General features: G+C 45.6%; 1 protein-coding gene across 1 annotated transcript in view; it reads right to left on the reverse strand.

The window, feature by feature from the left end:
* Nucleotides 1-14,071, reverse strand: part of LOC143276860 (integrin beta-3-like) — a 67,683-nt gene extending 53,612 nt beyond the window's left edge. Inside the window, exons 1-2 of the mRNA XM_076581519.1 lie at nt 13,932-14,071; nt 1,737-1,813 (exon numbers count right to left, since the gene is read on the reverse strand). Coding sequence (XP_076437634.1) covers nt 1,737-1,813; nt 13,932-14,004 — 150 coding nt within the window. The 5' untranslated portion in view covers nt 14,005-14,071. The remainder of the gene's footprint in view (nt 1-1,736; nt 1,814-13,931) is intronic.
* Between the last annotated feature and the right edge of the window lie 2,797 nt (nt 14,072-16,868).

A 16,868-nucleotide genomic window follows, 5' to 3' on the forward strand; every position in this document is an offset into this window, starting at 1 on the left:
CACACTCACAGTCCCCACATCCTACACTCACAGTCCCCACACTCACAGTCCCCACACCCCACACTCACAGTCCCCACACCCCACACTCACAGTCCCCACACTCACAGTCCCCACACCCCACACTCACAGTCCCCACATCCCACACTCACAGTCCCCACACTCACAGTCCCCACACCCCACACTCACAGTCCCCACACTCACAGTCTCCACATCCAACACTCACAGTCCCCACACCCCACACTCACAGTCCCCACACTCACAGTCTCCACACCCCACACTCACAGTCCCCACATTCACAGTCCCCACACCCCACACTCACAGTCCCCACATCCCACACTCACAGTCCCCACATCCCACACTCACAGTCCCCACATCTCAGTCCCCACACCCCACACTCACAGTCCCAACATCCCACACTCACAGTCCCCACATCTCAGTCCCCACATCCCACACCCACAGTCCCCACACTCAGTCCCCACACTCACAGACCCCACAACCCACACTCACAGTCCCAACATCCCACACTCACAGTCCCCACACTCACAGTCCCCACATCTCAGTCCCCACACCCCACACTCACAGTCCCCACATCCCACACTCAGTCCCCACACTCAGTCCCCACATCCCACACTCACAGTCCCCACAACCCACACTCACAGTCCCCACATCCCACACTCGCAGTCCCCACATCCTACACTCACAGTCCCCACACTCACAGTCCCCACACCCCACACTCACAGTCCCCACACCCCACACTCACAGTCCCCACACTCACAGTCCCCACACCCCACACTCACAGTCCCCACATCCCACACTCACAGTCCCCACACTCACAGTCCCCACACCCCACACTCACAGTCCCCACACTCACAGTCTCCACATCCAACACTCACAGTCCCCACACCCCACACTCACAGTCCCCACACTCACAGTCTCCACACCCCACACTCACAGTCCCCACATTCACAGTCCCCACACCCCACACTCACAGTCCCCACACCCCACACTCACAGTCCCCACATCCCACACTCACAGTCCCCACACCCCACACTCACAGTCCCCACACTCACAGTCCCCACACCCCACACTCACAGTCCCCACACTCAGTCCCCACACCCCACACTCAAAGTCCCCACACTCACAGTCCCCACACCCCACACTCACAGTCCCCACACTCGGTCCCCACACGCCACACTCAAAGTCCCCACATCTCACAGTCCCCACATCCCACACTCAGTCCCCACACTCACAGTCCCCACAACACACTCACAGTCCCCACACTCCACACTCACAGTCTCCACAACCCATTCACAGTCCCCACACTCCACACTCACAGTCCCCACACTCACAGTCCCCACGCCCCACACAGTCCCCACACCCCACACTCACAGTCCCTACACTCACAGTCCCCACACTCACAGTCCCCACATCCCACACAGTCCCCACACTCACAGTCCCCACATCCCACACTCACAGTCCCCACACTCCACACTCACAGTCTCCACAACCCATTCACAGTCCCCACACCCCACACTCACAGTCCCTACACTCACAGTCCCCACACTCACAGTCCCCACATCCCACACAGTCCCCACACTCACAGTCCTCACACCCCACACTCACAGTCCCCACATCCCACACAGTCCCCACACTCACAGTCCTCACACCCCACACTCACAGTCCCCACATCCCACACTCACAGTCCCCACATCTCACAGTCGCCACAACACACTCACAGCGTCAGTACACCAGGCACACTCCGCACCGGAAGCGATGCAATCAGCACATGTGTTTCCGGTACACGCCAAGGTCCCTGCAACAAAAATTAATCAACAAAGAGTGGTAACTCTCCATGTAAAAAGGACACAATTTCAAGTCAATGCTACTCACGCCACAGATTCAGCTAGGACAGCGGTAAAAAGGGGAAATAAAGGCGCACTGGAACAAACACTTCCTCAAAACAGGAAGCTCTGGGCTTGTACGTTTTTCCAATCATTTTACATGTGTACACAGCAGCAGTGACAGAACACACACACACACACACACACACACACACACACACACACACAAAGCCGCACGAACCCATCCCTAAAATATCTTCCCCCTGTACATTCAGCCACACATCACAGGGTATGCAGTGCACATGTGCAAAATCGTAATCACAAATGAACACAGAGCAGGTTTCAAGCAAAATGACACTGCGCAATTTTCATTTTTTTTCTAACCCTTGCAGAATCTCTCTCTACACCACACAAAAACGAAATACGTTAAACAGTCAAAACTGGTGAAATAAAATTTAAACAAAAACTGAAAGTAAGTTTTCAGTGAGTCAAAATGGTGTGTGTCCATCGAGATCGATGACCATCGTTGTCATCCAGCTGGGGGATGGGGGAGGGAGGGTGGTGGTGGTGGTGGGTGCTCATGAGTCTATCTGTGAGTCAAAATACTGACTGCCTGAAAGCGGTAAGCTGGACTTACAGAAGGCGTTCGATAAAGTTTCACATAATAGGTTAATTGCTAAATTGCAAGGGTCGGTATTTGTGGTAAATTGTTGGAATGGATAAAAGATTTCTTATATGAGAGAACACAGTACGTATCAGTAGGGACTGAGTCATCGTGTCCTGTTAAGGTGAGTAGTGGTGTTCCCCAAGGCAGTGTCTTGGGGCCCACACTCTTTGTATATTATGTAAATGACATGCCTGACATACTAGACTGTTTTGTGAAAATCTTTGCAGACGATACAAAGATCTATGAGGAAGTAGATTCTGATGTTGGTAGATTGAAATTACAAGTTAGTATTGATAATTTAGTACACTGGACTGATAGATGGCAAATTAAATTTAATAGCAATAAATGTAAAGTTTTACACGTAGGCAGAAATAATCCACATTATAAGTATTATATGAATGGTACGGCCTTGCAGGAGACTTCATCGGAGAGAGATCTTGGAGTAATTGTTGACTCTGGTCTCTCTTTTGATGTTCATGTTAATGAAACCATTAAAAAAGCCAATAGATTGACCGGAATGTTAGTTGGAAATATACAGTGTAAAAGTAAAGACATAATGGTGCCATTATTTAAGTCATTAGTCAGGCCAGTCTTAGAATATGGGAATGTTGTTTGGAATACGGGTTTAGTGAAACATATAGACAGTATTGAAAATGTTCAACGAAGATTTACTAAAAGAATCATTGGCTTTGCTGATATGGACTATGAAAGTAGGTTGCAAACACTTAAGTTACCTAGTTTAGAATATAGAAGACTGCGTGGTGATTTAATAGAGATGTATAAAATGACACATGGATTATATGACAGCAGAACTATAAACTCTGTTTACATTGAATGAGAACAGTGCCACAAGAGGCCATTCCTACAAACTATTAAAAGTTTCAGTTAAAACTTCCAGATTTGCACATTTCTTTACTAACAGAGTAACAAATGTTTGGAATAATTTGTCACAAGACGTTGTTTCCGCAGGAACAGTGAATACATTTAAAAATTATCTTGATATTCATTTTAAAAAAAAATTATATACAAAACTCATTTACATATTTATTGATTTTTCAAGCATTGCGCACTCAATGTTGAAAAATGCACCAGACATATGTGGGGACTCTTTTTCTTCCCCACTTCAAGCGGGCAAAAGGCCTTGTCATTGATATATGATATGATATGATAATAAATCACAGGGAACAAATCTGTAACAAGACTCCCATATCTCTGTAGACTATGCTCTAACACGTTATGAAAGAGTACCCCTCCCCCTCCCTTTCCTTAAGCAATACGCATTACGCCAAGTAGGCGAGTAAGTGGATATTGATGCAGTCGCTTCCACACAAAAAAAACTACCAATGCCAAAACGTACAGGAACCGCCCATTATTGTTTCTCTCATAATTAAGGAGTTAAACCTGCATATAATACGCAATACACATTTACCCTAAATGACAATTTGTCGTTATTTATAATGCTAGTTTCGCACTGCAGCAACAAAACTCAATGAGGTAATATTACAAATCATCGTACTACATTTCCAACACGACACAAAAATGTTTTGGGAATTTAGACAGTTTTCATTGTGAAGAAGGTATATTTGAAACAATAAATCGAGCCGAATACATGTCAAAATAACACACTTAACAACCTTATCAATTCCCCCCAAAATATCTAGAAATAAAAGAATACTGGATTTAAAAGATTTCCGTTAAAACAATTCCAAAAATGCAAACAAATGTCACAAGTTACGACACTAACACCACGAGGACAAACTAACTATACAACTCCCCCCTCACCTGTCACCAGGAATCAGGCTCATCACTGGCCCAGGAGAGAACACAGAACACAGATCCACACAGAGGCAGAAGGGGGTCACACAAGAATCGAACCCCACGACTGTCCAAGAGGGCACCCAACAGCTCGCTTGCTGGATCGGCGACCCTTCTCCTTCCAAAGCTCGGCACCAAAGGCAAAGCAAAACCCTTCCTTCACGACGTTAACTCTTTCCATACGAACGGCGAAAGAGACGACGTTAACAGCGTTTCACCCCAATTACCATCATCAAAATATTGCAAGCGGAAGGCTCTTATACTGAAGACGTGAATATTGACAAAGAATACCACAATTCTGACGACGGAAGCTAAAGGTTGGGTCATTCAGACACCCACTGGACATCCGAGGGGTCTGTGTAGAGGAGAAAAGAGGACTGGCTGTACTGAGTGAGTTAACTTAGAACTCATCTCAAGAGTTCAGAGCGAGAAGGACTAAGGACATGTCAGATACACATCACAACAGATTCACGTGCTTCAGTTCGGAACAGAACTGAGCACACAAGAGAACGATAGAGCAAAAGGGGGAGAGAGGAGGGAGAAAGGTAGAGGGAAAAGGAGAGGAGGGGAAGGGAGAGAGGAGAGGGGAAAGGGAGAGGAGGGGAAGGGAGAGAGGAGAGGGGAAAGGGAGAGAGGAGAGGGGAAAGGGAGAGGAGGGGAAGGGAGAGAGGAGAGGGGAAAGGAGAGGAGGGGAAGGGAGAGAGGAGAGGGGAAAGGAGAGAGGAGAGGGGAAAGGGAGAGGAGGGAAAGGGAGAGAGGAGAGGGGAAAGGAGAGGAGAGGGAAAGGGAGAGAGGAGAGGGGAAAGGGAGAGGAGGGGAAGGGAGACGAACACACGCACAAATAAATGCCACGAGCCGTGACAACGGTGCACATCCACTACAAACGGTGCACAACCACTACAAACGGTGCTCATCTCATCTCATCTATCCCATGACCCGTGGGTGGGTCGTTGGGGCACCATGGATGACTGCCTGGTCAGCTCGCGCCACCTGCCTCGGTCCTCAGCGGCCCTTTGAGTTGTGGCAAATGGCAGGCCCGTCCACTCTTTGATGTTGTCCTCCCACCGCTTTCTCTGTCTGCCTCTCTTCCTCCTTCCTTGTACGGTACCCTGCAGGATGATCTTGGCTAGGCCGTCTGATCGTGTGACGTGTCCATACCAGCGGAGCTTGCGTTCCTTCACTGTGGTTAGCAGGTCTTTGAATGGGCCAATGGCGTTTTGAACTCTTCTTTTCACTTCCTCATTTGTGATGTGGTCTTTGTATGTAATGTTCAGGATCTTGCGGAAGCATCTCATTTCCAGGGCCTGGATTCTTCTCTGGAGTTCTGCAGTGAGGGTCCAGGATTCGCAAGCGTATAGAAATATTGAGAAGATGAGGGAGCGCATTAGTCTGATTTTGGACGAGAGGGAGATCTTTTTGTCCTTCCATATAGTCTTCAATCGACTCAGTGCGGCAGTAGTCTGCGCGATTCTGGACAGGACCTCTGGTTTCGAACCCTCGTCTGACACAATGGCACCCAAATATTTGAAGGAGGAGACTTCTTCCAGTTTTTCACCGTTTACGTGCAAGTTGGACGTTACACCTTGGCTGTTGTTGGTCATAACCTTGGTCTTCTCGGCACTGATCTCCATGCCGTAGGCTGATGATGTCTTGTCAAGTTTGTGCACGAGTTCTTCGAGTTCTTTCTCTTCTCCTGCCAGGCCATCAATGTCAACGGCAAAGCGCAGGTTGGTGATGACTCTGCCTCCAATGCTGACAGTTCCCACATGATCTTCCAGGGCGTCAGTCATGATCCTTTCAAGAAAGAGGTTGAAGAGAGTGGGAGAGAGTAGACAGCCCTGTCTGACTCCGACCGTGGTTCTAAACCAGTTACCCGTGCTACCATTGAAGAGGACTGCACTGGTTGCTCTTTCGTATAGGTTCTGTATGGCTTGGATGATGTCTTCACTGATGTTGAATTTGTGCATGGTGGCCCATAAGGCAGCGTGCCATACCCTGTCGAACGCCTTCTTGAAGTCAATGAAGACGTGGTAGAGGTCTCTTTGGTGCTGGAGATATTTCTCGCACAGCAAGCGCAGGTTGAAGATTTGTTCTGTTGTGCTTCTCCCTGCTCTGAAGCCGGCCTGCTCTTCGGCGATGATCATTTCTGCTTGCGGCTTCAGTCGGTTGAGAAGGACCTTTAGCATGACCTTGCTGGGGTGGCTGATTAGGCTGATAGTGCGGTAGTTTTTGCACTGTTGTAGATTGCCCTTCTTGGGGATTATGATGACCAATGATTGTGTCCAGGTGGTTGGTCACTCTCCCGTCTGCAGGATCTTATTACAGATGGTGGTGAGGGCATCAATCACCGCTTCGCCTCCAGCTTGAATCAGTTCGGCGGGAATGTTGTCGACGCCAGCTGACTTCTCTGCTTTCAGTGTCTTCACTGCTGCCTCTACTTCTTCCCGAAGAATTGGCTGGCTGTCGTTGTTGGTTGATGGGGGACAGTTCAGAACTGAAGTGTCACCTTTGGTGTCATGGTTGTACAACTCGGAGCAATATTCAGTCCAGCGCTGTAGGATGTCTTTTTCTTCAATGAGGCATTTCCCTGATTTGTCCTGGATGGTGCTGACTCGTCCTTGCTTACAAACGGTGCACACCCACTATAAACAGTGCACATCCACTACAAACGGTGCATATCCACTACAAACACAAACGGTGCACATCCACTACAAACGGTGCACATCCACTACAAATGGTGCACACTCACTACAAACGGTGCATGTCCAGTACAAACGGTGCACACCCACTACAAACGGTGCACACCCACTACGAACATTGCACATCCACTACAAACGGTGCACATCCACTACAAACGGTGCACACCCACTACAAACGGTGTATATCCACTACAAACGGTGCACATCCACTACAAACGACAAACGGTGCACATCCACTACAAACGGTGCATATCCACTAAAAACGGTGCACATCCACTACAAACGGTGCACATCCACTACAAACAGTGCACACATCCACTACAAACAGTGCACACCCACTACAAACGGTGCATATCCACTAAAAACGGTGCACATCCACTACAAACGGTGCACATCCACTACAAACAGTGCACACATCCACTACAAACAGCGCACACATCCACTACAAACAGTGCATATCCACTACAAACAGCGCACACATCCACTACAAACAGTGCACACATCCACTACAAACGGCCGGTGCACATCCACTACAAACAGTGCACACATCCACTACAAACAGTGCATATCCACTAGAAACAGTGCACACATCCACTACAAACAGTGCACACATCCACTAAAAACAGTGCATATCCACTACAAACAGTGCACATCCACTACAAACAGTGCATATCCACTACAAACAGTGCACATCCACTACAAACAGTGCATATCCACCACAAACAGTGCACACATCCACTACAAACAGTGCATATCCACTACAAACAGTGCACACATCCACTACAAACAGTGCATATCCACTACAAACAGTGCACACATCCACTACAAACAGTGCACACATCCACAAAGGAAAAGGTCAGACAGAAAGATGAAGAGAAAAAAATTGTGCGGGCCGGAGAACATACATGATGAAACACACACACACACACACACACACACACACACACACACACACACACACACACAGGTACAGTCATAAGAAAACCGACGGAAATCAGAACAAAATCGCTAAAGCCCATGACACACGAGGAGCATTTAAACGTCAGGATGGACAGACAGGCACTCTGCTGTATGGAGAACTGATCGTTGTGCTCTGATCACACCAACATGAAAAACACACCCCAAAACCACCATCCCACATAAACCAACCAACCAAACAACACACGTTCTCAGAGAGAGAGACACGCGCAGAGAGAGAGAGAGAGAGAGAGAGAGAGAGAGAGAGAGATACTTCTCTCTCTCTGTCTCTCTGTTTCTGTGAGTGGCATGGGCCAGTGGCATGACTCACAACGCACACCACACACACACACACACAGTGTTCAGTCTGAGAGCGATACTTGTCCACACGGATCTCACGGCGCTATCGCGGATACACGACAGGAAACAGAAGAGACGTCAGTCAGAGAAATTTGATCGTCGTTAACAGTCCGTTCCATCTGTGTCCGTCAGTCTGTCTCTGAGTCTGTCTTTCACGTCTGTCTGTCAGTCTGTCTCTGAGTCTGTCTTTCACGTCTGTCTGTCAGTCTGCCTCTGAGTCTGTATTTCACGTCTGTCTGTCAGTCTGTCTCTGAGTCTGTCTTTCACGTCTGTCTGTCAGTCTGTCTCTGAGTCTGTCTTTCACGTCTGTCTGTCTCTGAGTCTGTCTTTCACGTCTGTCCGTCAGTCTGTCTCTGAGTCTGTCTTTCACGTCTGTCTGTCAGTCTGCCTCTGAGTCTGTATTTCACGTCTGTCTGTCAGTCTGTCTCTGAGTCTGTCTTTCACGTCTGTCCGTCAGTCTGTCTCTGAGTCTGTCTTTCACGTCTGTCCGTCAGTCTGTCTCTGAGTCTGTCTTTCACGTCTGTCTGTCTCTGAGTCTGTCTTTCACGTCTGTCTCTGAGTCTGTCTCTGAGTCTGTCTTTCACGTCTGTCTGTCAGTCTGCCTCTGAGTCTGTCATGCACGTCTGTCTCTCAGTCTGTCTCTGAGTCTGTCTTTCACGTCTGTCCGTCAGTCTGTCTCTGAGTCTGTCTTTCACATCTGTCTCTCAGTCTGTCTCTGAGTCTGTATTTCACGTCTGTCCGTCAGTCTGTCTCTGAGTCTGTATTTCACGTCTGTCTGTCAGTCTGTCTCTGAGTCTGTCTTGCAGAGTCTGTCTTTCCCTTCTTTCGGCCTGTCTGCCTCTGAGTATGTCTTGCACTTATGTCCGTCAGTCTGTCTCTGAGTCTGTCTTTCACGTCTGTCCGTCAGTCTGTCTCTGAGTATGTCTTGCACTTATGTCCGTCAATCTGTCTCTGAGTCTGTCTTTCACTTCTGTCGGCCTCTCTCTCTCCTTCACAAGTCGGGGTGTGGAAGACGCCTTGCCCCAAAATGGCGAGGCAAGATCCAGCGTTTTGCTGGGAACACTGCGTTGTTATGTATTCTGTTGTCCAGGTCAGGTGATGGGGTTTTATGTGTTGTTGTCTATAGAGCAGACAGGTCAGGTGATGTTTTATGTGTTGTTGTCCATAGAGCAGACAGGTCAGGTGATGTTTTATATGTTGTGATGTCCACAGAGCAGGCAGGTGAGGTGATGTATTATGTGTTGTTGTCCATAGAGCAGACAGGTCAGGTGATGTTTTATGTGTTGTTGTCCATAGAGCAGGCAGGTCAGGTGATGTTTATGTGTTGTTGTCCATAGAGCAGGCAGGTCAGGTGATGGGGTTTTGTGTGTTCTGTTGTCCATAGAGCAGGCAGGTCAGGTGATGTTTTATGTGTTGTTGTCCATAGAGCAGGCAGGTCAGGTGATGTTTATGTGTTGTTGTCCATAGAGCAGGCAGGTCAGGTGATGTTTATGTGTTGTTGTCCATAGAGCAGGCAGGTCAGGTGATGTTTATGTGTTGTTGTCCATAGAGCAGGCAGGTCAGGTGATGTTTATGTGTTGTTGTCCATAGAGCAGGCAGGTCAGGTGATGTTTATGTGTTGTTGTCCATAGAGCAGGCAGGTCAGGTGATGTTTATGTGTTGTTGTCCATAGAGCAGGCAGGTCAGGTGATGTTTTATGTGTTGTTGTCCATAGAGCAGGCAGGTCAGGTGATGGGGTTTTATGTGTTCTGTTGTCCATAGAGCAGGCAGGTAAGGTGATGTTTTATGTGTTCTGTTGTCCATAGAGCAGGCAGGTTAGGTGATGTTTTATGTGTTCTGTTGCCCATAGAGCAGGCAGGTTAGGTGATGTTTTATGTGTTCTGTTGCCCATAGGTCAGGTGATAGGGTTTTATGTGTGCTCGTTGTTCTTAGCAATAGCTGTCTTTGATACAGACCTTTTTTCAGCGCTGTACATATTGTATTATTTTGTATTAATTTTGTACTGCATTGTTTTACTCTTTTGTTACAACAGATTTATCTGCGTGAAATTCAGGCTGTTCTCCCCAGGAAGAGCTAGTCGCTACACTGACAGTGCCACCTATTTTTCTGCCTGCAAGAGGATTTGTCAACGAAATTTTGCCAGGGACAACCCTCTTGTTGTCGTGGGTTCTTTTACGTGCACTAAGTGCATGCTGCATACGGGACCTCGGTCTATCGTCTCACCCAAATGGCTAGCGTCCAGACCACCACTAAAAGTCTAGTGGAGAGTGGAGAATGATGGCGAGTGAGGGACTGGAACTTGTGCGGTCAGATGTGACGTCACGACTGACCACGCGTCTGTTTGTGTGTCAACAGACAACAAAATGACAGCTGGCCTGGTTGGTCACTGCCTTGTGTTACACATTGTATGTGCGTCCATGTCATGCTCCCCCACCATCCAGTGGGGCTGAGCTTCTGTTAATTCATTAAATTGCTTTCTGTTTTACCTTTAACGGATCTCTCCCTCCCTCCCTCCACACTCTCTCCGATCCAGATCAAGCTGTTGAATTTTGGTATACTATTTTCTATAATATCTAAAACAAACATGCTCCTCTTCAAACTAAAAGAGTCAAATATCGTAAAACCCCCATGGCTTACCAAAGAAATTGAAGTAAACATATATCCTAGAGACTATCTGTTGATAAAAGGATCTCGTGATGACTACAAAAAAACAAAGGAATTTTGCAACGTCTCTCCTGCGAGCAGAGAAAAAGAAATACGTTAGAGAATTAAATGATCAATAGAAAGACAGCAAGTCTATTTGGAAAGCTATTAATCAGCTTACAAACAAAAATACGAATACTTCTTCACATTCCATGAATTATATATCTGCTGATGCATGAAATTATCATTTCTCTTCCGTCGCACATCAGATAATAGTTATTGATAAATCAAAAGATAATAATTTGGAGATTCTAAAATCATTTTGTAATGAGAAGAATATTGACTCTGAAATGGTAATTACACCTGTTAATTTCCGCGAAGTATTGATTGCTTTAAAAAGATTGAAGCAGACAGCAACGAATGGAATCGATGGATTAAATGGAAAAAATCTTAAATTAGCTGCTCCTGTTATAGCTCAAACCCTCACATACATCTACAATCTGCAAAACCAAAGACACTTTCCTAGTTTTAAGCAAGCAAAAATAATACCCTTGTACAAATCAGGAAACCCTGATGAACCTTCTAATTACCGCCCTATTTCTATTCTGTCAGTGCTTTCAAAACCATTAGAGCAACATATCTATAAATGTCTTCTATCTCATCTAAACAAATACAGCCTCTTACATCCTAATCAATCCGGATTCAGAGCCAAACATTCTTGTCATACGGCATTAGTGAAACTTACTGAGAGATGGCTTTCAAACATGAACAGAAAACAATTCACTGGAGTTCTCTGTGTCGATTTTACTAAAGCATTCGACGTTATCGATCATGAGCTTCTCCTTAAAGAAACTAGCAGTATATAATCTATCTTCCGATGCTCTGAAGCTTGTTTCATCATTTCTGTTTAATAGACAACAAGGGGTATACCTTAATAATAATAATATGATAATGATATGTCTACTTTTCTGCCAAGCGAATTCGGTGTACCACAAGGATCTGTACTTGGCCCTATATATTTCACATTGTACATTAATAACTTACCTTTATTCACAAATTCGCTATACGAACTGTTTGCCGATGGCACTATCATTGATACTTGTCATTCAGATCCACTTGTAGTATGTAGCAGTTTGCAGGAAAATATTAAAATTCTTATGAACTCGTCACAATTGAATCGTTTGGTCCTTCATGCGAAAGAAACCAACTAAATTAATGATGGTTTGTACCAGACAAAAACATCAGAATTTAACCACCAACGTCAAAATTTAATTCCCTCTACATCAGCAATGAAACAAATTGAAGAAATGTCAAACCAAAAGCTACTGAGAGTAAACCATTGACAATAACTTATCCTGGTCAGCACACATTCAAACCCTTGCAAAAATATTGCTTCCAAACCATACCAGCTCAAAAAGATTAAGAACTTTTTAAACGTACATGCTCGAAAGATCTTCCTTTATTACATTCAATCATCCATTGATTATGCTCCTACACCTTTGGATTTGGCTAGTTACCTTATGATTAAATCTTTAGTTAGTGTCTATAAACGCGCCATCAAGCTTGTCTTAAACAAGTCTACTTCACTAACAGATGCTTACTACAAAGCTCTCAACATTCTCCAGCTTAAGTTCAATCTGCTGTTCAATAAAGGAATCTTTGTGCATAAAAATGTTCACGGAAATACTCCAATATCATTAGAAATATATTCACTTTCAACGAGTATAGGCATTCTCACAAAATCGATCTTCCTTTACCAGCAATTATGTTAAATATAAATCAAGTCTTTTGTACTCAGGAAGTTGGTTATGGAGCAGACTTCCTCCATATCTAAAGCATGAAGCAAATTTTAAAAGATTCAAAACACTATTCCACGAATTTCTGATAAATAACTCAAATCTTACAACATTTTTTCCTGATATGTACTGATTCAACCTGTGTCAAATTCCAAGTTTTCTTATTCTCAATATGCTTTCCCTGTTTTAGTTTCAACATAAATCTTTTTTTTAATTTTTTAATTATTTTTTTTAATAATGTTTTTTATACCGTATATGAAAAATGAACAAATATAGGAACAACCCCGCCTCTCTCTCTCTCTCTCTCTCTCTCTCTCTCTCTCTCTCTCTCTCTCTCTCTCTCTCTCTCTCTCTCTCTCGTCGCTTTCCCTGCCTATTTGTCTGTCTGTCTGTCTGTATCCATCTAGCTATGTAACTATCTCTTTTTCTTCTTCTCGTCTTTGATATATAATTCTGTCTGTCTGTCTGTGTGTCTGTCTGTCTGTCTGTATCCATCTAGCTATGTAACTATCTCTTTTTCTTCTTCTCGTCTTTGATATATAATTCTGTCTGTCTGTCTGTGTGTCTGTCTGTCTGTCTGTATCCATCTAGCTATGTAACTATCTCCTTTTCTCCTTCTCGTCTTTCATATATATTTCCGTGATTTTTCTCTTCCTTATTCACTTTTCCCTCTTTAATACTGTTATCTTTTTGCTGTTGTTTATTTGTTTGTTTTCGAGGGCTGGATGAAAAACAAGCAAACATGTATGCTTAATCTGTTTCCCTCAGAAAAAAAAAATTCATTCATTCATTTATTCATTCATTCTCTCTATTATATACATATGTGGGGGAAGGCAGGGCAAGAGATGAATCACGAATGTTTCATTGAGGGTAAAGAAGGTAATAAACAAAATAAACAAAGTGATGATAAATCAAACAAATGAAAATGAAATAAAAATGATTAGGCAAAACAGTAAATAAATGAGTCACCATATACACGTAAGATAATTGTAAACAAGAGAGAGAGAGAGAGAGAGAGAGAGAGAGAGAGAGAGAGAGAGAGAGAGAGAGAGCACACACACACACACACACACACACACACACACACACACACACACACACAGATGCACACACACCACAGACACACACAGACGCACAGACACACTTTGTGTACCTGACAAAGCGAATAGGAGGATCAGTGCCACTGGAATTACGTCACTACCGATGACGTCACGACGGACGGCCATCCTTGCTCTGTCTCTTGTCTGTCTCTCCCCTCGACTCAGCCAATGTCTGTATCCACGTTACACCACGACCTGTCTCACTGAGTCTCTTCACTCCTCTGAGGTCCGGGCTGTTCTCTGTTCAGAACCAATGCACCCCTCTCTCCACTCTGAGGTCCACGCTGTTCTCTGTTCAGAACCAACACACCTCTCTCTCCACTCTGAGGTCCACGCTGTTCTCTGTTCAGAACCAACACACCCCTCTCTCAACACTGAGGTCCACGCTGTTCTCTGTTCAGAACCAACACACCTCTCTCTCCACTCTGAGGTCCACGCTGTTCTCTGTTCAGAACCAACACACCCCTCTCTCCACTCTGAGGTCCACGCTGTTCTCTGTTCAGAACCAACACACCTCTCTCTCAACACTGAGGTCCACGCTGTTCTCTGTTCAGAACCAACCCACCCCTCTCTCAAAACTGAGGTCCACGCTGTTCTCTGTTCAGAACCAACACACCTCTCTCTCCACTCTGAGGTCCACGCTGTTCTCTGTTCAGAACCAACACACCTCTCTCTCCACTCTGAGGTCCACGCTGTTCTCTGTTCAGAACCAACACACCTCTCTCTCAACACTGAGGTCCACGCTGTTCTCTGTTCAGAACCAACACACCTCTCTCTCCACTCTGAGGTCCACGCTGTTCTCTGTTCAGAACCAACACACCTCTCTCTCCACTCTGAGGTCCACGCTGTTCTCTGTTCAGAACCAACACACCCCTCTCTCCACTCTGAGGTCCACGCTGTTCTCTGTTCAGAACCAACACACCTCTCTCTCAACTCTGAGGTCCACGCTGTTCTCTGTTCAGAACCAACACACCTCTCTCTCAACTCTGAGGTCCACGCTGTTCTATGTTCAGAACCAACACACCTCTCTCTCCACTCTGAGGTCCGGGCTGTTCTCTGTTCAGAACCAACACACCTCTCTCTCAACACTGAGGTCCACGCTGTTCTCTGTTCAGAACCAACACACCTCTCTCTCCACTCTGAGGTCCACGCTGTTCTCTGTTCAGAACCAACACACCCCTCTCTCAACACTGAGGTCCACGCTGTTCTCTGTTCAGAACCAACACACCTCTCTCTCCACTCTGAGGTCTAGGCTGTTCTCTGTTCAGAACCAACACACCTCTCTCTCAACTCTGAGGTCCGGGCTGTTCTCTGTTCAGAAACACACCTCTCTCTCCACTCTGAGGTCCGGGCTGTTCTCTGTTCAGAACCAACACACCTCTCTCTCCACTCTGAGGTCCACGCTGTTCTCTGTTCAGAACCAACACACCTCTCTCTCAACTCTGAGGTCCGGGCTGTTCTCTGTTCAGAACCAACACACCTCTCTCAACTCTGAGGTCCAGGCTGTTCTCTGTTCAGAAACACACGGGTCTCTCCACTCTGAGGTCCGGGCTGTTCTCTGTTCAGAAACACACGGGTCTCTCCACTCTGAGGTCCGGGCTGTTCTCTGTTCAGAAACACACCTCTCTCTCCACTCTGAGGTCCGGGCTGTTCTCTGTTCAGAACCAACACACCGCTCTCTCCACTCTGAGGTCCACGCTGTTCTCTGTTCAGAAACACACCTCTCTCTCCACTCTGAAGTTCACGCTGTTCTGTCTCTGAGGTCCACGCTGTTGTGTGTATCGCCCTGAAAACAAGAGCCGTCTGTTCAGACTCAGCCACAGCCCTGTCCTTCCGCCGATACACTGCTGACAACAACTGGCTCCTTCACGCAGGCCGTTTCTCGCTGTCGTCCGCAACAACGCTCAACTCAGCCACCGTCATCTTCTGCTCAACATAACGTGCTTCACACACACACACACACACACACACACGCGCACGCACGCACGCACGCACACACACACACACACACACACACACACACACACACACACACGCACACACACACACACATTCCACAACAGCTTCCTCGTTCAGACCAGCGGAGCTGTCTCCCACAGCTGAATGTTATTTGTGAGCCAAGAGCAGATCACTACTTGCCGATTGAACCTGATTGTGTTCTCGTTTTTCTTAACGCAGATGTAAAAACGCCGCGTGCAACGGTTGAACGGGAACAATTACCCCTTGCACTACGAAAAAAACCTAACCAACACGAAACAATGACCTCGTAAATATCAAAAAACAAAAAAACAAATAAGCAAACAAACAAATAAATAGATAAGAAAAATACCCCATGCACGTAAAAAACGAAAAAAAAAAAAAAAAAAAAAAAAATCAAATAAGAATTGCCCCTTGCACGTCAAAAAAGGAGGAAAAATTACCCTTTCAATTTTTGAATGTCAAAAAAGAGAGAGGAAAAAAAAGACAAGATTTACCCTTTGCATGTCAAAAAATAAACAGGAACGATTATCCTTTGCACGAAAAACAAAAAAACAAAAACAGGAACGATTACCCTTTGCACAAAAAACAAAACAAAAAAGCAAAACAGGAACGATTATCCTTTGCACGAAAAACAACAACAACAACAACAAAAAACAACAAAAACAAACAAAAAACAGAAACGATTACCCTTTGCACGAAAAAACAAAACAAAAAACAAACAAACAAAAAAACAAAACAAACAAAAACAAAAACAGGAACGATTACCCCTTTGCATGTCAATTTGTGTGTGTGTGTGTGTGTGTGTGTGTGTGTGTGTGTGTGTGTGTGTGTGTGTGTGTGTGTGGCTGCGATTACTTCTTCTTCCGCCTCTGTCTTTTGTTTTTCACTAAAATCTCTTCTTTTCAGAACCTGTGTGTAAGCACTCTTGGTTTTCCTACTTCTCCCCCCCCCCCCCCACACACACGCACAGAGGCAGTGAGACGAGGTGAGAGAGTGGTCATAATTATGAT

The sequence above is a fragment of the Babylonia areolata genome, chromosome 2 (genome assembly GCF_041734735.1).
Source record: "Babylonia areolata isolate BAREFJ2019XMU chromosome 2, ASM4173473v1, whole genome shotgun sequence".
Taxonomy (NCBI): Eukaryota; Metazoa; Mollusca; class Gastropoda; order Neogastropoda; family Buccinidae; genus Babylonia; species Babylonia areolata.